This window comes from Anomaloglossus baeobatrachus, chromosome 2 (assembly GCF_048569485.1).
Source record: "Anomaloglossus baeobatrachus isolate aAnoBae1 chromosome 2, aAnoBae1.hap1, whole genome shotgun sequence".
Lineage (NCBI taxonomy): Eukaryota > Metazoa > Chordata > Amphibia > Anura > Aromobatidae > Anomaloglossus > Anomaloglossus baeobatrachus.
In genome coordinates this window covers 562,106,498-562,133,194 of record NC_134354.1, presented here as the reverse complement: position 1 = coordinate 562,133,194, position 26,697 = coordinate 562,106,498, and the positions used below count along the sequence as shown (strand labels likewise).

At 43.0% G+C, this 26,697-nt stretch overlaps 1 protein-coding gene across 3 annotated transcripts in view; it reads left to right on the top strand.

Annotated features, from left to right (window-relative positions):
* The window catches only part of TMTC4 (transmembrane O-mannosyltransferase targeting cadherins 4), a 186,343-nt gene that overhangs the window by 104,957 nt on the left and 54,689 nt on the right, over nucleotides 1-26,697 (top strand). The window contains exon 1 of one of the 3 annotated variants that reach the window (XM_075336700.1): nucleotides 2,770-2,854. The exons of 1 other annotated variant lie outside the window; for it this stretch is intronic. In XM_075336700.1, coding sequence (XP_075192815.1) covers nucleotides 2,848-2,854 — 7 coding nt within the window. In that variant the 5' untranslated portion in view covers nucleotides 2,770-2,847. Of the gene's footprint in view, nucleotides 1-2,769; nucleotides 2,855-10,503; nucleotides 10,524-26,697 lie in introns of those variants that run through there. One more of the 3 variants, XM_075336702.1, reaches the window with a different exon arrangement.

Here is a 26,697-nt window from a genome sequence, read left to right as displayed (position 1 = left end):
ATACAATCCTAGTACACTGTATGCTATTTCTCAATTTAATATAATCTTATGACCGCTCTAACACTATCACATTTCCTCTCTTTAGTTATCACATACAACCTTTAAGCCATAAGTGTAGGTGTGTAGGGGAGGGAGGAAGGAAAAAATAGTAATTATGTTGTTGCCTGTGATCATTTTTGGAAACTCCTGAACAACAAAAAAGATGCAATCATGGAAAGGTTGGACTACTAAAAGACTGGCATTTAGAAAAATGCAACGGTTAGATATTGGCTCATATTTACAAAGTATAAATTCGGCAGTTGGAAAGATTTGAGACAAATATGTTTAAAAGGAACTGGTCACCTTATTTGTCCCTTATAAGCTGCGGCCACCACCAGTAAGCCTTTATATACAGCATTTTAGAATACTGTATATAAGTACTCAGACCGCTCTGTAGAACCAGCTTATTATACTCACCTGCGGGGCGGTCTGGTCCGATGGGCATCGCTGGTGTCGATCCGGCGCCTCCCATCTTGTAATAGCCGTTCTCCTTCCCTACTCCGTGTGGCTGACACGTCCCATGTCATCCACACAGAGGCCCCCTTTGTATTCCTGCACATGCACACTTCTCTCTACCCTGCTATTTTAATTTTATTTATTTATTTATTTATTTATTTAGTATTTTAATGCTCATATGTGGGCGGTCTTTGACCTTTGCCTGCACATTACAGTACTTTGTTCTGCCCTCCGTAGGACTGAGAAAAGTGCACTTGTGCAATGGAGATCTCTGTGTGGATGACGTAGGACGCGGCATCCACACAGACATGGAAAGAAGAGAGGAGGCGCCAGATTGAGACCAATGTCGCCCATCGGACCCGACCACCCCACAAGTGAGTGTAATAAAAGATGTTTTTTTACGTTGTACAGAGAAGTCAGGGCACTCATATACAGCATCCTAGAATACTATATATTAGAGCTTACTGTTGGTGGCCACAGCTTATAAGGGGAAAAACCTGGTGACAGGTTCCCTTTAAGAAATTTGAAGCATTTTTAGTTGTCTGAATATTGGAAAATTAAATATGTGAGCAGGTATAGTTTGCCCAAAGTTTCCACCATTTCCTATTCAACGTCAGAAATATGGCCCACACTACACCTCCTTAGAGAAAACACCCACTTCCATTTGGTAATGGAAGGAGAAAAAGGTTTAATTTTGACATAAAATGTTGAACATAATTATTTGCGATATGTAAGCAACAGTGTATTTCAAACACTGATGTAAACTGATTTGTAAATATAGACCATTGCCCAATATTAGCTTATTATCAATATATACACATGCAAATGTAATTCTAGCATAATATCAAACACTCTTTAAAAATATCACAGCTGAGTTAAATATTTTCTGCGTGTCTTGTTCATCTCAATGGGGTTTACAGAAATCCATGTTTCCGTGCAAATGAATTAGTGATTTTCAGTTGCTGAATTTCTGCCACAAATTGGTCGTATTTGAATATACCATAACAAAATTCCACACAAGGACACGTTAAGCCACAGAAGCATATGAGTTGGAACAAAATGACCAAACAACTATACACAAGCCTAAACTTATCTCCATTATTTGTATAATAAAAAGATAGAGATGTGTAAGGTACATTGCTGTTGGGACTTTTGAGCAGTGAAAGCATGGTCTATGGGGCATTCAGCTAGGTTCACAAAATGTGATTGCGCTTTGAATTTTGTCCTAAGTTTTCCAAAATTGTGATAGAAATGCATAGATTGTGCTGGGTTTTTTTTTGTTTTTTTTTTTTTTTTGAATGTTGTGTTTGCACTAGTGAGGCAGAATAAATAAACGGTCATGAAATATTGTTACTGGATAGGCTTTGTTTTCTAGCAAAATGATTTCTGGTGTGGGGATAATTGTAGGTTATCCTTACCCAAACTTGTCCTACAGAAGTCAACAGCGAAATACAGGCTGTTTAATGCATCCTACATTCTCTGTATAAGGACACGCTCACACGAGCATGAAAAACGGATGAGTGCAATGCGAGAAAATCTCACACTGCACGCTGACCAATGTTGGTCAATGAGGGAAAGCAGTTGGTCAGCTTTTCTCACATCCAGATTCTAGATGCAAGAGAGGTCGCAACATGCTACGATTTTCTGTGAGAGACGTATCACTCGCACCCATTCAAGTGAATGGGTGCGAGAGAAACATCGGACTGCACTCGGATGTTATCCAAGTGCAGTGCGATATACGCACAGGCTGACAATGGAGGCGATGGGGGGGATGATAAACCCCTCCCTCTCCTCCACAGCGTCCCCCCTCAGCTTCAAAGCTGTGACTCGATTGCAAGATCGGGTCACAGTCGCATGACTCTCGGCTCATGATTGCAGCAGAGTCTGAGCCGGGGGTCATTATCATATCGCATCCGATGCTATATGTTTGTGTGAGTCCAGCCTAAAGGAGAGTCAGGATGGCCTGCCCTACATTTTGGATTATAACAGCTGACTCTATCAGTATTTTGAAAGTCTAAGATATGTATTTCCAGAGCCATGAGGTTTGAGTTTAAGGGGTCCATGATACGGGGACTCAAAAAGAACATTAAAATGAGAATCCCCATGCCATATAGTGCCCCTCAGGGCCCTTATTAGGCAAAAAATTGTGTCAAGCCAATTCATTTGCTTATTCTAAATCAAATACTGAATGAGTGCACTGTGCTGTATGGTAAATCATTAATGTTTTGTGTTATGCAGTAGTAGGAGACACACACCCATATTGTGTAACGTGCTATTATAAAATGTAGCTGGATCTACAGACAGGCTGTGACATACAGATCACTACCTAGTAATAAATGCAATCAAAGGAGAATGGCAGGTGAGTGTCTGAGTAGAAGTACGGTATAATAGTTATGTAGTATTATTTACTGCTAGACTAATTGTTATGCATGTATTTTACTCACCATCTGCACTCGCTGCCTCGATATACTACTTGTTACAGGATTCAGCTGCAAGTTTCTACTGGATTATTCTGTCCTCTGTCGTGTTACATTAACATAAGCCAGCATGGCCAACATGTCTATCATGAGATCTGCTGTTCTGTAAGCTCTGCATTACTAAAGCAAGCTGCCTGTCTAGGAACTGTTTTATGTAGCATCTTAGCCAATGAGTAATGACATTATTTAGGAGTATACAGTTATCAGCACTGTTTCCATTAATTATGATAAAAAGAATGTTTTCAGTAATATTTGCTATAACCTGTGCAAAACAACATCCTGAGCATATGCCACGCAGATTTTTGCTTTTTATTTCTCATTCACTTTTAGAACGGTGAGACCACACATTCAGGTTTTGGTTTTGTTGAGGCTCTCTGAGGCATTTTGAAGTCAAAATCGCAGGTGGATCATAAAGGGGAAAAAAAAAAAAAGTATAAAAGACAGATACGACTGCTCCTCTTTTCACCCGAAAGCCAAATATACCTAACTTTTTGTCAGTAGTGTATGTGTCCCTGCTATGTACTGTGTAATGGCTGTGTCTGATCATACCACATCTCTTGGGCACAGTAAGAGAGTATACAGAGGGCAGCATGGGATTGCAAAGTATTTTTTTTTTTAAGTCCCATCCAATTGTGTCATTTATTATTTCAAGATCTGTTTATTAAAATGAACTTTAAAGTTAAAGAAGTTTTGCTATAAACAAAGTTAACAGCTTCATAGGTTTAAATAAGGCTGTTTAGTTTGGGTTAGGAGACTAGAAGTAAATGATAAAGTCGCAGTCTACTTGTAGCATGATATGCAGATATCTGAATTCTTCCTTATACTTTTAGTAAAGTGTATCCATCATCTGTTTTATACGGTTTATAATAATAATAATGGAAATAAATGATAAATAATAATGGAAACTAAAATGGCTATTCACATGGACACTTTTTCATGCCAGTCTTCAAAACCGTAGCATATGCTATTTTGATTCATGGATAGCATATGCACATATTTGGAAAGAGCTGAACCGCTTATCGTCAGAGCCTGTTTTCACCTTCCTGATGGCAAAATTATACAATTCTGACCAGTGTCACTTTATGATGTAATACATGGAACAAAAATATAAACACACTTGTTTTTGCTCCTATTTTTCATGAGCTGAACTGAAATATCTAAGACGTTTTCTATGTACACAAAAGGCCTTTTTTCTGTCAAATATCTTTCACAAATTTGTCTAAATCTGTGTTAGGCCGGTTTCACACATCCGGCTTTTCACTTGTTTGCCGGATCCGTCGCTCTCCCGTACAGACAATACAGTACAGTAGTAACAGCGCTGTAACTTCCGGGTCACATGCGCCGGTCACATGACAGCATGTGACCGGCGCTTGTTGCGCTGTCACTGTACTGTAGTCACTGTATGGGAGAGCGCCGGATCCGGCAAACAAGCGAAAAGCCGGATGTGTGAAACCGGCCTTAGTGAGCACCTTTTCCGAGATAATCCATCCACCTCACAGGTGTGGCATATGAAGATACTAATTAGACTACATGATTATTACACAAGTGTGTCTTTGCCTGGCCATAATAAGAGACCACTCTAAAGCCCCCATCACATTTAACGACTTACCAGCGCTCCTGAAAATGATGCGACCTGATAAGGAGCGCTGGTAAGTCGCTGGGAGGTTGCTGCTGAGATGTCACACAGTCAGACCTTACCAACGACTCAGTAACGATACAGGACGTGGGAACTCATAACACAGAGGAATGACTGCACAGAGAGTGCACTGTGCGCACCAAAATGTCTTCCCCCAAATCCTAACCTCTCCAGTCTGGAGGGACTAAAGAAATATTACGTGTTTATTCACAAGAGGCTTATTGTAAGGATAATAACCTCCTTTTACTTTATAGAACAAACATTTACATAAAAACCGTTATACAGTAGCGACCTCTATAACGATCTCTGCTGTCATTGGGACCCTGTCACACAGTGTCGAACATAGTGATGTGTCCTGCCCAGCAGGACATCGCCTTTGAAGAAAATGGTCCAGGACATTCAGCAGCAACCGGCGACCGCACAGCAGGGGCCAGGTTGTTACTGGATGTCACACACAGCGACATCGCTAGCAAGATCGCTGTTGCGTCACGAAAACCGTGACTCAGCAGCGATGTTGTTAGCGATGTCGCTTAGTGAGACGTGGCCTTAAAATATGAAGTTTTATCACACAGCACAATGCCACAGATGTCGCAAGTTTTGAGGGAGCGTGCAATTGGCATGCGTATTGCAGTAATGTCCACCAGAGCTGTTGCCTGTGAATTGAATGTTCATTTCTCCACCATAAGCAGTCTCCAAAGGAGTTTCAGAAAAGTCGACAGTACATACTGTATAACCGGCCTCACGACTGCAGACCACGTGTAACCACTAGCATCGAGCGAGTACATGACTATTCATATTTCCTATACTCCTATCGAGTACTATCTAATACTTGCATATTTGTTCTGAATAGCGTGTGCAATGCAAGTCAATGATGAAAAAGTCACAATGTAACAAGTATCCCAAATGCCGTACTATTCGTGCGAGTAGCAAATAGTGCAGAATTTGGTTACTCGTTAAGAGTATTCCCCATTGACTTGCATTGCACACGCTATTCGGAACAAATATGCGACTATTAGACAGTACTCGTTATGAGTATAGTGCGTATGAATAGTTAGGTACTCGTTCAACTCTAGTAACTAAACCAGCCAAGAAGCTCAACATCCAGCGTCTTCACCTCCAAGATCATCTGAGACCAGTCAGCCGGACAGCTACTGCAACAATTTGTTTGCTTAACCAAAGAATTTCTGCACAAACTGTAGAGAAACTGTCTCAGGGAAGCTCATCTGCATGTTCGTTGTCTTCATCGGGGTCTCCAGCAGAATGCAGTTTGTCTGCATAACAGACTTGAATGGGTAAATGCTCACATTTGATGCCGTCTGAAGCTGTTCTCTTCACCGATGAATCAGTTTTCACTGTACAAAGCAGATGGCATTGTGGTCATTACTAGATGCTGATTGGTTTTCTGGCCCCGCAGAACCTCCCCCCCCCCCCCCCTTCCACCTCCAAATACTGTAAAACTGTACATTTTAGAGTGACCTTTTATTGTGGTCAGGCAAAGGCACAACTGTGCAATAACAATGATGTGTAATCAGCATTTTGATCTGCCACACCTGTGAGGTTGGATGGATTATCTCCACATAAGAGAAGTGCTCACTAAGCATACTTTCACACTTGCGTTGTTTGGCATCCGTCACAATGTGTTGTGTGACGCATGTTATGGATGCATTGTAAATAGTGTGATAATAAAGGCAATGGATTCCTGTGAAATAACACGTTGCGTTAGTTTTCTTTAGCTGAGAGAGACCCCATCATCACTGCAAACACCGGCACTACCGCCCCCATCATCACCGCACACACACTGGCACTACCGCCCCGATCATCAGCACACACACACACCGGCACTACCGTACCCATCATCACCGCACAAACCCAGGCACTACCGCCCCTATCATCACCGCACACACCCCGGCACTACCGCACCCATTATCACGGTACACACGCAGGCACTACCTCAGTGACGTCACCACTGACAGTGCGACTCACTTCATTTGCTCTGTGGAGCTCACAGTGAGCGGCGGTGTTCTACTGCTGCTCTTGTCAGCTTCCGATGTAGCAGAGCTGAAAGCGTTGTGGGACCTCGTGTGGATTACGTCGGACCTGGAGGGGTATTTGGGGATTAATAAAGTGGTGAAAGGGTGATTTTTTGTCTTTTATTCCAAATAAAGTATTTTTTTGGGTCTATGTGTTTATTTATTTTCACTTACAGGTTAATCATTGGGGGTGTCTCAGACGTCTGCCATGATTAACCTAGGACTTAGTGGCAGCTATGGGCTGCCATTAACTCCTTATTACCCCGATTGCCAACGCACTAGGGCAATTCGGGACGAGCCAGGTAGAGTCCCGGGACTGTCGCATCTAATGGATGCAGCAAGTCCGGGTGGCTGCTGGCTGATAATTTTAGGCTGGGGGGCTCCCCATAACATGGGGCTCCCCATCCTGAGAATTCCAGCCTTAAGCCGTGTGGCTTTACCTTGGTTGGTATCAAAATTGTGGGGGACCGCACGTCGGTTTTTTTAAAATGTATTTTACTGCACTACATAGACCCGCCCACCGGCGGCTGTGATTGGTTGCAGTGAGACAGCTGTCACTCAGCGTGGGGGCGTGTCTGACTGCAATCAATCATGGGTGTCGGTGGGCAGGGGAAGCAAGGAATACGAGACGAAATAATGAGCGGCCGGCATATTCAAAAGAGAAGCTGCCAGAGCAGTGTGACAGCTGTGCAGAGCCGCGCTGGTGATCGGTGAGTATGAGAGAAGGGGTGAGAGGGAGAGACCGATCGAGAGAGAGAGATCAGGAGTGATTTTAAATGATATAGAACGTTCTGCTGGACATGCAGAGCATGCTCAGTAGAACGTCACGGAATCCAGCACTGAAATCCGTTGCCAAATGCATGGCGACGGAATCCAGCACCATAGACATTCATTATGCGTTTTTTTACAGCAACAGAAAACGCTACATTCCTTCTGCCCGACGATCACTGACTGTCACCGACAAAACAACTCATGCGCCGCGGGGCGGATGCAACGCAAGACTATTTGTTGCAATCCGCCCTTAATAGAAGCCGATGAGGAATAAACGGCTTCCTGCAATGGTTACCGTAATTCGTCAAGGCGGCAGATTGCAACGGATGCCGAACAACGCAAGTGTGAAAGTACCCTTACACAGATTTAGACAAATTTGTAAACAATATTTGAGAGACAAAGGTCTATTGTATACATTGAAAAAAATCTTTCAGTTCAGCTCATGAATATTAGGAGCAAACACAAAAGTGTTACATTTATATTTTTGCTCATTATAATTCTGGAATGCTTCAATGGATCACAGTGATTCAGAGATTGTGTCACTAAAAAAAACCATTGTACTTGATGTTGGTGGTAAATTTAGGTTGAAATTTTTTATGTTTTGTGTATGTTCAAACATTTTGAAAATTTCACACAAACTTAACTCTTTGGTTTAAAGGCATAAAAATTAATGTCACACAAAATAGTTCATAAATAATATTTCCCACAAGTCTACTTTACATTTGCACCGTTTTGGAAACATAATTGTTTTTTATTAGGATGTTAGAAGGGTTAAAAGATTATCAGTAACTTCTCATTTTTCCAACAAAATTTGCAAATCAAATTTTTTTAGAGACCACATCATATTTGAAGAGACCTTGTGAGGCCTAGGTGACAGAAAATACACAAAGGTGACACCTTTTTAAAAACTGCTCCTCTCAATGTGCTCAAAACCACATTGAGGAAGTTTATATGAACTTTTTAGGTGATTCAAAGGAATTAAAGCAATGTGGTAGGAAAAAAATAAACATTTTACTTTTTCACACAAAAATGTTGCTTTTGCCCATTTTGCATTTTCATAAAGGTAACCAGAGAAAATAGACATGCAATTTGCCCTGAGTACACAGATACTCCATATGTGGAGAAAAAATACTGTTTGGGGGCATGGAACAGCTCAGAAGGGAATGAGCACCATTTGACTTTTTGAGGACAAAATTGACTGAAATAGATTGTGGACGCCATGTCGCATTTGCAGAACCACTAATGTACCTGATCAGTGGACCTTCCTCACAAGTGACATTTTAGAAACTAGATCCCTCAATGAATTTATTTAGAGGTGTGGTGAGCATCTTGAACCCACTGGTGTGTCACAGAATTTTATAACTATGAGCCGTGAAAATGAAAAAAAAATTCCCACAACCATGTTGCTTTTGTCCTAAATTTTTAATTTTCATAAGGATAACAGGAGAAAATGGACTGTATAATTTGTTCTGCAATTTCTCCTGCATATACCATTACCTCCATATCATATGTGGTGGAAAACTATTTGTTTGGTGCACTACAGAGATGGAGCGCTATTTTGGCTGGAATAGATTGCAGATGCCATGTTACAGTTGGAGAGCCCCCAACACAGCAAATCAGCATAAACCCCCACAAAGTGACCCCATTTTGAAAACTAAATTAAAATTTCACATTTTGTCAATACAATGTTGCTTTGGCCTCAAGTTTTCAATTTTCAAAAGGGTAGTAGGATAATACGAATACATATTTGTTACACAATTTCTCACAAGTTCGTAAATATGGCACCAAACTGTGTCACACAATTTCTGCTGAGCATGGCAATGCCCTATTTGTGGCTGTACAGTACTGCTTAGCCATACGGCGAGACTTGTGAGGGAGGGAAGGAGCGCTGATGGACTCTTGGAGCACAGATTGTCCTTGAATATTTTGCAAACGTCGTATACAAAGCCCCTATTTGCCAGAAGAGCAAATCCCCCCTCAACCCTAAAATGTACCCATTTTGGAAATTACACCATTTGTGAATTTATCCAAAGGTGTAGTGACTATTTTGACTCCATGGGTGTTATCCAGAAACAGGCAGCAATGGAGGTTGCTGAGGGAACACTGCAAGTCTAGCAATGTAGCGCCAGTACATTGTAGTGCCCATAGACGATGCCCAGCTTGAGGATGTAAAGACACGGTATCTGGTAATTTAAGTGGTTTCTCCTCACTATAGAAATGTGAAACATGTGAACGCTAGATATGATTTAGGCACATTGTGGGGCTCAGAGCAGAGAAATGCAGGTGTATACTTATTAAAAGGTGCAAAGTATTTATAAGGGTAAAGCAAAATGTTTGTCACTTTACCCTTGTAAATACCCTGCACTTTCCAATTTATTGATGTATACACCTGCATTTTTTTTTCTCAATATAAAATATTTTTGGTAACTTAAGGAGTGTGCAGAGAATTCTCAATTTGACCCCCTTACGTTTGCACCTCAACCTCCTACCATTTGCACAGCGAACACTTCTTACAGTTTGCTGAATCAAGTCACTGGCCAGTATTTTTTAGTCCAAGACGCACACATTTGTTCTTCATAGGTTCTAATTTTCTTAACCATATTATCTTGCTCAATTTCTCCCATATTGGTAAATTCCACTTCAGTTTGCTCTTTATTCATAAAATATCAACAGAGTTAATTGTCTGACAAATTTATTGACATCTAATAGTGTTTTATAAACATCAAAGTCCTTAGTTGGAGAGTACATAAGACCTTTCGACAACGCTTTAATTTGCGGTGCATCTCAATAAATTAATTATGCATCTCAATAAATTAATTATCCAGTGAAATACAAAAACAAAAAAGGAAACGCATATATTATATAGAGTCATAACAGGGTGATACATTTCAAGTGTTTATTTCTGTTAATGTTGATGATTATGGCTTATAGCCAATGAACACCTAAATGTCATTATCTCAGAAAATTAGAATAATTACCACAAAACACCCGCAAAGGCTTCCTAAGCGTTTAAAATGGTCCCTTTGTCTGATTCAGTAGGCTACACAATTATCCGGAAGACTGCTGACTTGACAGATATCCAGAAGGCAGTCATTGACACACTCCACAAGGAGGGTAAGCCACAAAAGGTCATTGCTAAAGAAGCTGGCTGTTCACAGTGTGCTGTATCCTAAGCAAATTAAGGGAAAATTGAGTGGAAGGAAAAAGTGTGGTGCACAAGCAACCAGGATAACTGTAGCCTTGATAGGATTGTTAAAGGGATTATCCAGGTTATTTTGCTTTTTTTTATTATTATTATTATTTCAGTATTGGGCTACATTGGGGCGAGTAAGTAGATAGTAAATACCTACCTGCCCTGCTGTCATCCCCTCTCCCACGGCTCAGAGCAGTCATGTGACCGCTCCTGCTGAGATTTTGCTACTTCCTGTGATGTCACTTTGACAAGAAACGGGCATCACAGATGACTTCATGTAGCCACCCTGCTGGGCAGGTACAGTGCGCTGGAGTCCACGCCCCACATTCCGCACTCTCTCCGCAACCTCCCATGCTACTGCTGTGGAGCCCGTGAGCTGGGGGACGGGCCTGGCGGCAGCTGTCCACGGTGTCCCCGCCAGCACCGGACCCCCTGCTCAGAATCACAAGTTCAAATGTATCGGCATCACAGATGCCAATACATTTGAAAACACTGATGAGTGGAAATGCTGCGCTGCTTCTCATCATTGTCTCGCTGTATGTGCTCTCTGACGGTTCAGTACAGCGGTGACGTCACTACTGTGCTGATATGGGCAAAGCACAGACAGCGAGGGAACGAGGAGCAGCAGCAGGGACCGAGGAAAAGTGAGTATGTGTTTCTTCCCTACACAGTGAAGGCTATAATGGCCTGCAGAGTGATGTGTGTGTGGGGTGGTGCAGAGCAATGTGTGGAGTGGATGCAGAGCGATGTGTGTAGGGGGCAGAGCAATGTGTGTGGGGGTGCAGAGGCCTGTGTGGGGGGTGCAGAGCGATGTGGGGGGAGGTGCAGTGCCCTGTGTGGGGGGGTGCAGAGCGATGTGGGGGGGTTTAGAGTGATATGGGGGGTGGAGATCGCTATGTGGTGGGGTCTGCAGAGCCCTCTGTGGTGGGGTGCAGAGCCCTATGTGGGGCTGTTATTTCCAATGCTGTAGTGATCAGAGGTCAGTGCTGGGCAGAATACTGACAGCCAATAAGTGTGCAGAGGGTGGGCTGGACAGTGAGGCTTGGTGGTGCCAGCTCTGACTGTGAGGTTTGGCATAGTAAGATTTCATGTTTGGTTGAGCTGCATGTAAATAAAGTGTCTACATAGAATAAAGGGATAATTCAAGAGGAACAAAAGTTAGAAAACAAAAAAAATAATGTAGAGTGTAGATCAGGGGTCTCAAACTCGGCTGGGTGTATGGGCCGCACAGACGAAAAAAAAATAATTTGGGGGCCGCATTCTTTGCAAGACAAAGAGACATTTTTATTGGTACCATATATTTTTTTTTTTACACACCTTTGGATCATTGATTTTGAATATTTTTCACTTGTTTATTATAACAAATGTGCACATTCTTTGTTTAAATATTAAAAGTGAATAATTTTGATGGTAAAAAAAAAAAAATGTCATGCCTTATTTTGAGTTTTGTGTTTTGTTTTTTTACATTTCATCCCTTTCTTGTAACTAATAGTGTTACAATTAGCTCTATATAGAAATTTTGGCCAACATCTTTTAGTAATGTTCCCCATCTTGTTGTAATGTGCCCATCCTTGTCCCTTTGTAGTATTGTGCCCCATCCTAGTCCCCATCCCACAGTAATGTACTGATCCTTGTCCCCATCCTATAGTAATGTTCCTTAACCTTGTCCCCATCTTGTAGTAATGTGTCTCATCCTTGTCCCCATCTTATCGTAATGTGCCCATCCTGTAGTAATGTGTCCATCCTTGTCCCCATCTTATTGTAATGTTTTCCCATCCTTTTTTTCCCCTTGTAGCAATCTCCCAATCCTGTAGTACTGTTCCCATCATATAGTTGTCTCATTCTGTAGTAATGTGCCCATCCTACAGTAATGTCCCCATCCTATAGTAATGTGCCAACCTTGTCCCCATCCCATAGTAATGTCCCCATCCTATAGTAATGTCCCCATCCTTATCCCTATACTATAGTAATGTTCCCCATCCTTGTCCCCTTGTAGTAATGTCCCCATCATATAGTAATGTCCCCAGCCTTGTCCCCATTCTATAGTAATGTCCCTATCCAATAGTATTGTGTCCATCCTTGTAATGTCACCATCCTTTAGTAATGTCCCCATTCTATAGTAATGTGCCCATCCTGTAGTAATGGGTCGGGGGGGGCAGTGGCGGCGGCACCTGAAAGTGGGCAGTGGCTGTAACTTACCGATTGCTCTCCTCAGCTTCCATAGATGCTGCAGTGAAGGTGAGGGGAGCTTTCTCCGGCCCCAGATCCACAGTGATTGGAGAGATTGGTCACAAGGCCGGTCTCTCCAATCAGAGCTGGGGGCGGGTCAAACAGAGGTCACCCAGCTCCAGCCAATGATCTGTGCTACAGCTGCACTAATCATGGCTGGATTTCAATGTTTCAGCCATTTTCAATGGCTGAAATATTACAGTGGCTGTGATTGGCTGACGAACGCCGCTCAGCCAATCACAGCTTCCGTAGGTCCGGGGAGGAGACACCACCCCCCCTGAGGTAGGGCAGAGGTCCCCTCCTCGCCGAATCTAAGCTATTTGCAGCGATCACAGCCACCGGGGCTTCGGGGCTGCGATTTCACCATGACGTACTGGGTAAGTCATGGGTCCTCCCGCTATGGGGTTAATCTGCTGCCCTTCACATACACACAAAAAAAACCAAACACCATTCTTCTCACCTGTCCCGCATTCCCTCGGCTGCCTCATCTCTGCTTCTTGCTGTCTGCAGGCCTGTGCCCCCGGTGACTATTGCAGCCGATGCAGGGGCCGCAGCCCCTGTGAGCAGCGCCGGCAAAACATTTGACATAATGCGCAGACAGTGGCTGTGGCCCCTGCACTGGCCGCGATAGTGAACAGGGGCACGGGCCTGCAGGCCGCACGAAGCAGCCTAAGGGGCCGCATGTTTGAGACCTCTGGTGTAGATATTAATAGTGTAGGATGTTTAAGATGACAATACAGCACAGATTAGCTTAAAAAAAAATTGGAGTTTATGTCAGACAACTTTAAGAAAAGGCCATTCAAAAGTTGGAGGACATTCAGAAGGAGTGGACTGCTGCTGGAGTCAGTGCTTCAAGTGTCACCACACACAGACGTATCCAGGACATGGGCTACAACTGTCATATTCTTTGTGTCAAGCCACTCATGACCAATATAAGCCAGAAGCGTCTTACCTGGGCTAAGGAGAAAAAAAACTGGACTGTTGCTCAGAGGTCCAAAGTGTTGTTTTCAGATGAAAGTAAATTTTGCATTTCATTTGGAAATCAAGGTCCCAGAGTCTGGAGGAAGAGTGGAGAGGCCACAATCCAAGCTGCTCGAGGTCTAGTGTGATGTTTCCACAATCAGTGATGGTTTGGGGAGCCATGTCATCTGCTGGTGTAGATCCACTGTGTTTTATCAAGACCAAAAATCAACACAGCCATCTACCAGGAAATTTTAGAGCACTTTATGCTTCCCTTTGTCGACAAACTTTTTGGAGATAGAAATTTAATTTTCCACAGGACTTGACACCAGTCCACACTGCCAAAAGTACCAATCCCTCATTTAATAACCCCAGTATCACTGTGCTTCCTTGGCCAGCAAACTCGCTTGACCTACAGGACATAGAGAATCTATGGGGTATTGTCAAGAGGAAGATGAGAGACACCAGACCCAACAATGCAGACGAGCTGAAGGTTCTATGAAAGCAACCTGGGCTTCCATAATACCTCAGCAGTGCCACAGGCTGATCGCCTCCATGCCACACCGCATTGATGCAGTAAATCATGCAAAAGGAGAGCTGATCAAGTACTGAGTGCATTTACTGTACATACTTTTCAGTAGACCAACATTTCTGAGTTTAAAATCATTTTTTCAGTTGGTCTTATATAATACCAGAAGGTGGCCCGATTCTAACGCATTGGGTATTCTAGAATTTATTGTGTAGTTAATGTATAATTTTTGTTATATATATAGATGTTGTGTGTAGTTACCAAGTGTTTGTGTAGGGCGTTGTAAATGTTCTTGGTGATGTCTGGGTGTGGGGGTGTGTGAGAGTGGTGTTGTTTGTGTGTTGCGTTGTGTGTGTTGTGTTGTGTGTGGCGCACTGTGTGTCTGCAGCTTTTTATGTGTGTGGTGCTGTGTGTGTTGCGCAGTTTGTGTGGGTGTGTTTTGGGGGAGGTATGTTTTGTGCAGTGTGTGTGTAGGAGGAGTAGTCCTGGAGGTGAGTAGTATAATAGGAGGAGTAGTCCTGGAGGGAGAGGAGTATAATAGGAAGAGTAGTCCTGGGGGGAGAGGAGTATAATAGGAGGAGTAGTCCTGGGGGGAGAGGAGTATAATAGGAGGAGTCGTTCTGGGGGGAGAGGAGTATAATAGGAGGAGTAGTCCTCGGGGGAGAGGAGTATAATAGGAGGAGTAGTCCTGGGAGGAGAGGAGGATAATAGGAGGACTAGTCCTGGGAGGAAAGGAGGATAATAGGAGTAGTCCTGGGGGAGAGGCGTCTAATAGGAGGAGTACTCCTGGGGGGATAGAAGTATAATAGGTGGAGTAGTCCTGGGGGGAGGTGTCTAATAGGTGGAGTAGTCCTGGAGGGGAGGTGTATAGGTACCCAATGTGTGTGGGGGGCGTGGCCCAGTGGGCAAAGTGTGTTTAGGGCGTGGCCAAGTAGGCAAAGTGTGTGGGGGGCGTGGCCAAGCAGGCAAAGTGTGTGGGGGGCGTGGCCGAGCGGGCTAAGTGTGTGGGGGACGTGGTCGAGCGAGCACAGCGTGTGGGGGGCATGGCCGAGCGGGCACAGCGTGTGGGGGGCGTGACCGAGCGGGCACAGCGTGTGGGGGGCGAGACCGAGCGGGCACAGTGTGTGGGGGGCGAGACCGAGCGGGCACAGTGTGTGGAGGGCGTTGCTGAGCGGGCACAGTGTGTGGGGGCATGGCCGAGCGGGCACAATGTGTGGGGGCGTGGCCGAACGGGCACAATGTGTGTGGGGCGTGGCCGAGTGGGCACAAGGTGTGGGGGCATGTCCGAGCGAGCAAAGTGTGTGGGGGCGTGGCCAAGTGGGCAAAGTGTGTGGGGGGCGTGGCTGAGCGGGCACAGTGTGTGGGGGGGCGTGACCAAGCAGGCACAGTGTGTGGGGGGCATGGCCGAGCGGGCACAGCGTGTGGGGGGGCGTCGAAAAGCGGGCACAGCGTGGGGGGCATGGCCGAGCGGGCACAATGTGTGGGGGCGTGGCCGAGCGGGTACAGTGTGCGAGGGGCGTGGCTGGGCCGAGCCTAGCAGCCAATGCATGTGGGTGCGTGGCCGAGCCAAGCCGAGCGCCCAATGCGTGCGTGGAGTGGGGTCGGCCCGAGCTGAGCGGCCAATGCGACGGTTGTCACTGTAATGACTCATTTTGGAGCAAGACAGACAGACAGACAGAATAAGGCAATTATATATATATAGATTCTAATTTTCTGAGATAATGACTTTTGGGTTTTCATTGGCTGTAAGCCATAATCATCGACATTAACAGAAATAAACACTTGAAATAGATCACTCTGTGTCTAATGACTCTATATAATATATGCGTTTCCACATTTGTATTGAATTACTGAAATAAATTAACTTTTTGAGGATTTTCTAATTTATTGAGATGCATTTGTAGCTTAACATATTTATTATTGTGTTTTCTACAGTCTTGTCTGTTGCTGAGGGCATCTTTTTATGACCTTCCCCTCCTCCTTGTTGTCCTCTGTTGTTTTTTGAAAGGGGAGGGAACTATGTGTATTTTAATTTTGCCTTCTATTATGGGGAGAATTTGTGTAAATTAGGTTACTTGCATTTTCTCATTGCGTTCTTGCCCCTGTTTTTTTGTCTCTTTTTGATGTCATTCTTTAAATAAAGCTGCTTTGTTTTTGATCTTTCCTAGTTTTTGGCTTTGATAAACTATATTGATATAGTCGTTTCCGGGCTATGTGCATTTTTTATGTATTTCTAGAAGGATGCACCTCAGATCAATTTACGCTAAGTAAAAAAAACAAAAAAACAGTGGGGATGAGATTTCTATAACGCTCATCCACTCTGCTGGAATGGTAAGATGATTAGTTTTCGATGCAGCTCTTGTTACAGATCGGGTATAGATCGGGTCCAGGGACTGAAAAAAAAAAGCACATTATCAAAAAACATTCTGATCATACTTACAGGTCCCATGACGCGTCCTGCAGACTCAGCCTCCCGGCGCTTCTGCTTCCACGTCCGTCCAATCATTGCTGTGCTGCCCGGTAACCAGCACTGACTACTAAAGGACCTTCAATGACGTCATAGCCATGTGACCCAGTCACGTGTGAATGCTGTGTAACCTCATTGGCTACAGACTGGTCACATAACTATGACGTCTCTTATGTCCTGGTAACTTTGACTGTTACAGTGCTAGTGTCGCATTGGCATCACCCGGTACGGCCACACATTCTTCTGACAGAAGCGGTCGGCGCTCGTGTCTGGGGAGAGTCAGTCCATTCGGGGAGATGCCCATGCGAGACGGCACAAGTCACATATAAGTGGAACTCCGGCCTCACTGTCAGCCTGCATCTCACTATGTATAGCCGCTGCTGTACAGAGTGCTGTAGCAGAGTTTACATTGTTCATTGCTCTCTCTGCATCTCACTCTGTATAGACTGTCTGTACAGAGTGATGAAGCAGAGGTGACATTGCTATACCTGTGAACTACGGATTTTTTTATAATAAAGATGGAGTCTCTAAATGTTTTTTTGTTTTATTTCTAATAAAAAAATGTTTCATAACATGCTATGACGTCACAGAAAGTCCTTTGGTTACCGGGCGGCACAGTGATGATCGTACTCGGAAGCAGAAGTGGCAGGAGACAGAGTCTGCAGAACGCGTCACGGGACCTATAAGTATAATGACAATGTGTATTATTAACTGTATTCTTTATTTTACAGCCTCCTCGCCCCATCACATAACTGTAAAGTTCAAGATCGGTGATCGGACGCAAGATCGTGTTATCTCGATCCCGATCTTTACAAAATGATCAGGCGAGTCTCCCCGATCCCGACAATCGGGTGGATCGCCCATTACTAGTCAACTAGCAATTCAAAGAGCTATCTCTTTACAATAAGGTGAAAACTAAGGTTCCAGTATCAAAGCTTCTAAGAAAACATATATTGTTGCTGCTACTTTTCCAATAAATTTATATTCACTTATTTTTTGTGGGTACAGTTTTCTTTGCCTCATTAAGTCATCCCATTCAATAAACCTCTAAGACCTTACCCCAGGGGTTGTCAACCTTCGCCACTTGTGAATCTACAACTCCCAGCAGTCCATGACAGAAGCAGACTGGAGCTTGTTGATGCCGATAGGCAATACATTTGTACTACAGTTTTATTATTCTGCTCCATCAGTTTAGCTAAATGATAGCCTAAGCTGTAAAAGTAGTAGGCTAAAATATGTATTGTCTCTTTAGTGGCTCAGGGTGATGCTCTGTATTTGCTTTACACTGCAGCCCTGCTTGTTCACGTAAACTAAAAGTAGGTAAAACTAAAAGGAAAGAAAAAAATGTCACCAACATTCATGTAGAGCCTTATTTAATTACATCTGCCACCTCCTTATTGTCTGCTTATAATTTCAACTATCAGAAGTAACATATACTATGTAATTTTTGATAATGTCAATACCTTTTTCCTTCGGATGTGAGTCGGATGCATGACACTTGCATTCAGAGATTTTACCTATCAGCTGTATATGATGAAAATGTATAAAACAAGCAGTCCTTGGGGAGGTTGTAGTTGGCAAGCAGGTAACATTTTGGGTGAAGGAATGGCCATAAAAAAATAATAAAAGGGCTACTCTGTCCATTATAAAAAGGCAATGTGTCCTTTTAATGATAATTTCCTTGTAAGTATTTCCTGTGGTGCACTGCGCAATTGTTCAGCAACTTCCATTTCATGGTGTTTAAGAAGAAACATTTTAAAGGGATTACACTTTTAAGAAAACTCTTTTCATTTATGCGTTAAAAATACCATCAAAAGAGTAATTTTGTAGAAGCCTACAAGCAATTTACTCTGTGATGCTCTTGTTTGTTTTTACAGACTAGAGTTCATAGTTTCTGAGAGAGCCACTGCTGAGAAGGGACCATAACCCTTCGATTTCAAAGAAAGACCTCATTCCTTGGCTGCAGCTTGGAAAGGTGGCTTGCCATTAACTTTTGAGAGACCCAGTAAGGTTTCGTAAGGGTCATTCAAAGCAGGAAACTCTTGTCTGTGACATAAAAAAACTGTACATAACAAAACGAAAACTTTAAAGAACCAACAGGATACGATTCCAAGAGTGTGTTTTTGCACGTTGACTAGTATTAACTCTTCCTTCCCTGTGGGAACTGATTGTATATTACATAATAATACAGGAAAGTTGTGCGGTCAGTATATGGTTAATGTTCAACTAAAGGAACAAGTGGCCCTAGCTATTTTTTTTTACATTCAGACAGGCAGCACTCAAAGTTCAGTATTCTTGTTTTTTCACCTGTTTCCTTATAAGAGACTTCTAAAGAATGAATATTTAAGTGTGGTCACTGAGCCAAAAGAAAACATTTTTTTGTCTCAAGAGACAATTCAAGTCTTGGAAAAAAAAGTCAGCCCTAATATGTACAGAAGAGTGTTTATTTATCCTGAATGATATAATGAAACATGAATTAGTACAAGGGTGAAAAATAATTGTAAGAAGCATATATTACAAAAATAAAGCCTAGGAATGTCTTCAAAGAGTTTTTTACTACAGGTCCACCTTCTGAAGTCTATAGCGATCAGCTCTTATCACTTAGCAGCCAGGACAATGGACAATATGATAGATACCAAATGTGAGAGCCATTTTTTTACGCAGCTCTGAATGTCTACATATCCTAACAGAGTATATGGACAGGCATTGACTCTGCGAGACCACTCCTTAAGGCCTCATTCAGATGTCCATTTTTCACATATGTATTCTGTCCGTGGTTGTCAAGGATAGAACGCGTACCCATTAAAGTCTATGTCTGCTGCAGCTCCTGTCACCTCCATGCTGGAAGCGACGCTGGAGGTCCGTGGATTACGCCGGATATGGAGGGCTTTTTGGGGCTTATTAAATTGGTAATGAGGGAATTTGTTTGTGTTTTTTATTTCTAATAAAGGATTTTTTCGGGTGTGTGTGTTTATTTATTTACTGTAACTTACAGATTAATCATGGAGGGTGTCTCATAGACGCCTGACATGATTAATCTAGGATTTAGTGGCAGCTATGGGCTGCCATTAACTCCTTATTACCCCGATTTGCCAACGCACCAGGGCAAATCGGGAAGAGCCGGGTACAGTCCCAGAACTGTCGCATATAATGTATGCGGCAATTCTGGGCGGCTGCTGGCTGATATTGTTAGGCTGGGGGGCTCCCCATAACGTGGAGCTCCCCATCCTGAGAATACCAGCCTTCAGCCGTATGGCTTTATCTGGCTGGTATTAAAATTGGGGGGGACCGCACGCCATTTTTTTTATTTATTTATTTATTTCACTGCACAGTATAGACACGCCCACCGGCTGCTGTGATTGGGTGCAGTGAGACACCTGTCACTCAGCGTGGGGGCGTGTCTCACTGCAACCAATCATAGGCGCCTGTGGGCGGGGAAAGCAGGCAATACGAGATTGTTTAATGAGCGGCCGGCTTTTTCAAAATAGTAAAAGCCGCCGCAGCAGTGTGAATGCCGTGCAGCGCCGCGCCGGGGATCGGGGAACGGTGAGTATGAGAGAGGAGGGGAAAATGACCGACAGACTGTGAGAAAGGGACAGAGATAGTGACAGACCGACAGAGAGAGAATAGAGACCGAGAGGGAGAGACCGACTGACAGAGAATAGTGATTGACAGACATTGTGAGACATCGCTCGTTTCCAGTGTTTTAGGAAACATGCGAGAAATGTATTTAGAAAATCGGATGTCACTAGGATGGTGTGAGTGCCGTCCAGTGACATCCGATTATTTACACGCTCCCATAGACTTGCATTGGAGAAACTCGCAGTAGAAACTCGCAAAAAAGCAGCATGCTGCGATTTTTTTCTCAGTCCGATTTGGACTGAGAAAAAAATCGCAGATGAGAGCTGAATCATTCACTAACATGTGTCCGATTCCAATGCGAGATTTTCTCGCATTGCACTACTGCGAGAAACTCGCAAGTGAGAAGCAGCCCTTACACTGTACTGATTTTTCGCTAGCATTTCTGGTAAAAGTGGATCTGAAATGCCCTTCTCTACCTTTCCATCTCCAGGTGTCTGATAGACAATGAATAGTTCTCCTGGGTTTCAACCAGACCTCTTCAACTGGACATTTTAGAGCCCAATTCTTGACATCAGTGGGGGCCCATTAGTTAGACCCGTAGCCATCAGCAAGTTAACAATAAAACACTATACATGGGCCAATAATACTACTTTACAAGGTAAAGTAACTGAATAAGTACTATTACTGAACCAAAAAAACATGATCGCAGGTCGTGGATGAGTTCTCATGATAGCCAAAGGTCAGTTGATGACCCCTGTGTTTGTCATCTCAGTACTACTATGGATTCCAGTCTGTGGCCAGTGTTTATATGAGACTGTTTGTTTTTTCTCTATATACAGCAATGTTGTGGCTTTGCTGTATATAGAACAAGTGATCAGACAATTGCAGATTCAAGCCACCTAAGGGGACTATTAAATACCATACAAAGTAGAAAATAAATGTTTTGAAATAAATAAAATAAAAAAATATAAATAGTTCAAATCACCCCTTTTACCACATTAAAAATGAATAGATAAATAAATAAAAATACACATTTGGTATTGCTATTTTTGTAAAAGCCCAATCTATTAAAATATAAAATATTAGTAAATAGCATAACGAGAAAAAAAATAAATAAAATTTTTACCCCTGATGAAGCCACTTAGTGGTGATTTGCCTGGGGATTGCACCCCCTATTGTACACTTCATTTCTGTCTCTTCAAATAGTTGCTATGTTAACAGTTTAATAACGCTGACATTATTTAAATTGCCTGTGAGCGATGGAGAAATAAAGGAAAATAGAAAGAAGCCACAATTATTCTTTTTTTTTTTTTTTAATAAAGTTTACTATTGAACAAAACTAAGAATAATACTTAACCCTTTCAATGAACACTGTGAAAAAAAAAATAAATGTGGCAAAAACTAGGCTTTTTCATCAAAGAGCCCGAGAAAAAGTGGAATAAAAAGTGATCATAAAATGAAATATAAATAAGTATGGTGTCTCTGAAAATGTCATCTCAAGCCAAAATACAGCTTCATCGGCAAGAAAATAAAAAAAGCAATAGCTGTCAGAATATAGCAATGCAAAATAATTTTTTCTAGAATTTTTTATTTATTGTGTGAAGGAAGCAAAACATACAAAAAAAACAACAAATAAATGTGGTATTGCTGTAATCATACTGACCAAAGGAAAAAAGCTGTCTTTTAACTTTTACCAAACAGTGGATGACTTAAAAAAAGAAACTTAAAAACATTTTCTGAATTGCTGTTGTTTGTTTATTCTGCCTCACAAATATTGGAATAGAAAACAATGAAAAAACGTTGTGTGTCCGAAAATTGTACCTATAAAAAAGTCAACTCATCCAGCAAAAAAACAAGACCTACCATGACTGTCGGCATTAAAATTAAAAAGTTATAGTTCTCAAAATATGATTAATGATGCAATAAGTTTTTTGAAGCTTTGTTTTAGCATGTGATAGTGGCCAAACATAAAAACCAGATATAAACCTGGTGTCGGTGCGATTGCAGCGATACCAGTCTCATCACTTATAACGCACGGTGAATGGCATAAAAAATAACTAAAATAAATTCTTGACTTGCTGTCGGTTTGTTTATTCTGCTTCCCAATTATTAATTATTAAAAAGCATCCGGGTGCCGGACCTGGGCCTGGAGTTCCGGCTAATGATCTGGGTCCGGGACTCGAGTAATACAAAAACATAAAGGAAAAAAATAATAAAGCAAGCGGTGCTATACTTAGCAAGCCTCCAACGCGGATGGAACTGCTCCCACAGCCACCCATTCACTTCCAGGGCTCATGCATATGCACTGCTTTCTCCGACAACCATCGACATCTGTGATTGGTTGCAGTAACAGCCTGGCTGAAGCTTCCAATCACAAACCCAGTCTGCGGGTCTTTATCGTGCAGTAAAAATAAAGAAATGAAAAAAAAATTGTCATAGGGTCCCCCCCCCCACCCTATTATAATACCCAGCACAGATAAATCATACAGCTACAAGCTGCAGCCCCCAGCCGTGCGCTTATCTTGGCTGTGTATCAAAATAAGAGGTACCACATGCGTTTTTTTTTTTATTTATTTAAACAAATAATTTTAAAAAACAACAGCCTGCGCTACCCCCCAATTTTGATACCCTGCCATGATGACCAACAGCTGGGGGCTGGTATTCTTAGGCTGTGGAGACCCATGGTTATTGGGAGCCCCCAGCCTAAAAATGGTAGTCTGCAGTTGCCCACAAATGCCGCATTCTTTTAATGCGACAATTCCAGCGCTTTACCCGGCTCTTTCTGATTGCCCTGGTGCGTTGGCAATCGGGGTAATAAGATGTTAAACCACAGCTACTACTAAGCCCTAGATTAATAATGACAGGCGTTTGAGGACCCCCTTATTACTAATCTGTAAGTGAAAGTAAATAAACAACCACCGAAAAAATCCATTATTTGAAATAAGACAAAAAACACCCTTTCACCACTTTAACCCCAAAACACCCTTTCACCACTTTATTAACCCCCAAAACACCCCTGTAGGTCCAACGTAATCCACAAGAGGTCCCACAATTATTCCAGCTCTGCTACATTACTGAAGGCACAGCGCGTGATCATGGAACATGACCACCCACTGTGAGGATCAGGCAGAGACTGAGCTGCAATCAGCAGTGACGTCACTCAGGTTAGTAGCGGTCACAGCTGGAGGTTCCCACGGTCCTCCACCTGTCATCACAAGTAACCTGAGCCCAGGTGAGCTCAATGAATTCACATTGAGTTCACAGACCTGCATCTCCTGGCAGAAAACTGCATTTTTTTTTTTTTTGCCAAGAGATGCAGATTTTGGGCAAACAAATGCACAAAATTGGTTTTCACACCTTTTGGGTGCAGTTTTCTCCCAGGAGGTGCAAATTTGGTGCTGAAATCTAGTGCAGACATTTCAGTATCAAATTTAAATTTTTTCACCTAGGGCAGGCTCCAGGATTTCATGGGCCCTGGGTGAGAGGGTCTCAGTGGCCCCATGCACTCACTTATACACAGATATATGTCCACATACAGGCATATGTACACATACATATTTGAAGACAAATTCACAAAAACACATATAAACAAAAATCTATACACAGTCATATACACTGACATATATGGATATACATACATCATACATGCACACACAGACACATTGGAGATATTTTTAATATGGGGAAACCAGTAGCAGCCACACTCACCTCCTCTCCTTGTCTCCCATTCAGCTTCTCCGAAGCATGGGAGCACTGCGTGATGGCCGTCACTAAAAGACAAGGCTGCACACAGTTCACACAGACTGCTGTATATACTGTACATCAAAAGAGGGGCTGGGGGCATACACGTAACTAAAGGGTCATACACATAACTTGGGTGGGAAGGTATACACTTCTGGGGGCAATATATCTCTGGGGGCTTACATGTTACTTGGGTGGGGGCATACACCATGGAGGGGCATACATGTTACTGGTGTGGAGGGGAATATATAGCACAAGGTGGGCATACAAGTTACTGGGATGGTGGGGTGGGGCATATAGCACCAAAGAGCATAATAATATTTATTCCTTTATATAGCGCTACAGGACCTTTCAAAAGTATTCGGCCCCTTTGAATTTTTCAACCTTTTCCCACGTTTCTGGCTTCATACATAAAGATTAAAAAATTTTTTTAACTTTTATAAAAAATAATAAACTGAAAACTGGGGCGTGCAATATTATTTGGCCCCTTTAAGTTAATATATTGTAGTGCCACCTTTTACTGCGATTACAGCTGCAAGTCGCTTGGTGTCTCTATCAGTTTTGCACATCGAGAGACTGAAATTCTTGCCCATTCTTCCTTTTCAAACAGCTCGAGCTGAGTGAGGTTGGATGGAGAGCATTTTTGAACAGCAGTTTTCAGCTCTTTCCACAGATTCTCGATTGGATTCAGGTTTGGACTTTAACTTGGCCATTCTAACACCTAGATATGTTTTTGTGAACCATTCCATTGTAGATTTTGCTTTATGTTTTGGATCATTGTTTTGTTGAAAGACAAATCTCCGTCCCATTCTCAGGTCTTTTGCAGACTCCAACAGGTTTTCTTCAAGAATGGTCCTGTATTTGGCTCCATCCAACTTCCCATCAATTTTAACCATCTTCCCTGTCCCTGCTGAAGAAAAACAGGCCACCACCATGTTTGACAGTGGGGATGGTGTGTTCAGGGTGATGAGCTGTGTTGCTTTTATGCCAAACATATCGTTTGGTATTGTGCCCATAAAGTTCGATTTTGGTTTCATCTGACCAGAGCACCTTCTTCCACATGTTTGGTGTGTCTCTCAGGTGGCTTGTGGCAAACTTTAAACAACACTTTTTATGGATAACTGTGAGAAATGGTTTTCTTCTTGCCACTGTTCCATAAAGGCCAGATTTGTGCAGTGTACGACTGATTGTTTTCCTATGGACAGACTCTCCCACCTCAGCTGTAGATCTCTGCAGTTCATCCAGAGTGATCATGGGCCTATTGGCTGCATCTCTGATCAGTCTTTTCTTTGTTTGAGATGTAATTTTTTTTTTTTTAAACTTTGAATTTTTATTGAGATTTTCAATTTACGTTTTTCATACATAAAATAAAACATAAAATTCAGAATTCTTATCGAACCTAGACAAACAGTGACAGGACAGGTGAGGAGGGTTAGGAGGGGAGAGGAGAAATAGGAGGGAAGAGGGAAGGGTTTCAAGAGTCCATGCTCCTTCCATAGGACCCATAGGCCTCAGTCTCACAGATCCTCCTGTCCCGCAAAGTAGTCCCATGGTGCCCACACGGCCTGGAAACGGTCAACTGTGTCATGCAATAGTGCCGTGAGATGTTCCATGCGTCTAACGTCCAGTAACCTATACTTGAGGCTCTGGAGTGAGGGTGTCCCTGGCTGCCTCCAATTCTTTGCAATTAAGCATCTGGCCGCCGTAAGGATGTGGGACAAAAGCTTAGAGGCCGTTTTTCCCAATCCCCCATTCCCAAGACCCAGAACATAGATCAGGGGATCAAGATCAACCTCTATATATAGTACTTTATGGATCAACCCTCTAACCCGCTCCCAGAAGGGGACTATCCCTGGACAGGACCAGAATATGTGCAGAATGGTGCCCCTGCCTCCCCCGCATCTCCAGCAACAAGCCGGTATGGAGGGGTCTATGCCATGAAGGAAATCTGGAGTGTGGTACCAAAATAGCAAAATTTTATAGATATTTTCCTTATATAGTGTGCATATTGACGTCTTGGCAGCGTTTCCCCAGATTGCTGCCCATTCCTGAGGAAGTATCCGCCTTCCCAATAGAGACTCCCATTTCCGCATGTATGGAAAAGACCCCTCGGGCCCCTCCCGTGACTCAGAAAGCAAAATGTAAATTTCCGAAATTAGTCCCTTAGTATCAGTGCCCCTTCTGCAAATTTTCTCAAAATCTGTGGGAATCGAGGCCCCTGCCCTGCCAAACAAGGAGCCAGCCAAGTCTCTGATCTGCAGATATTGGAAAAACTCTCGATTAGAGAGAGAGAATTTATCTCTAAGGTACTCAAAGGAATGGATCTGCATTGTACTTCCATCTATAATGTCTGCAAATCTGAATAGACCTGCCTTGAGCCAGGGGTGCACCATGTCCGACTCCAGACTGCTTGGGAGCAAGGGTTGGTATATGAAGGACACCAGAGGGGAGCAGGGGGATGCCAAAGGAAATCTTCTAATGCAAAATGCCCAGAGGTCCCTAGTGAACTGCATCGGTCCAAGAAGAGGGGGGGGCGAATCACACCGGGCCGGGGGCCACAGGAGCGTGTTTGGATGTATAGGCGCCA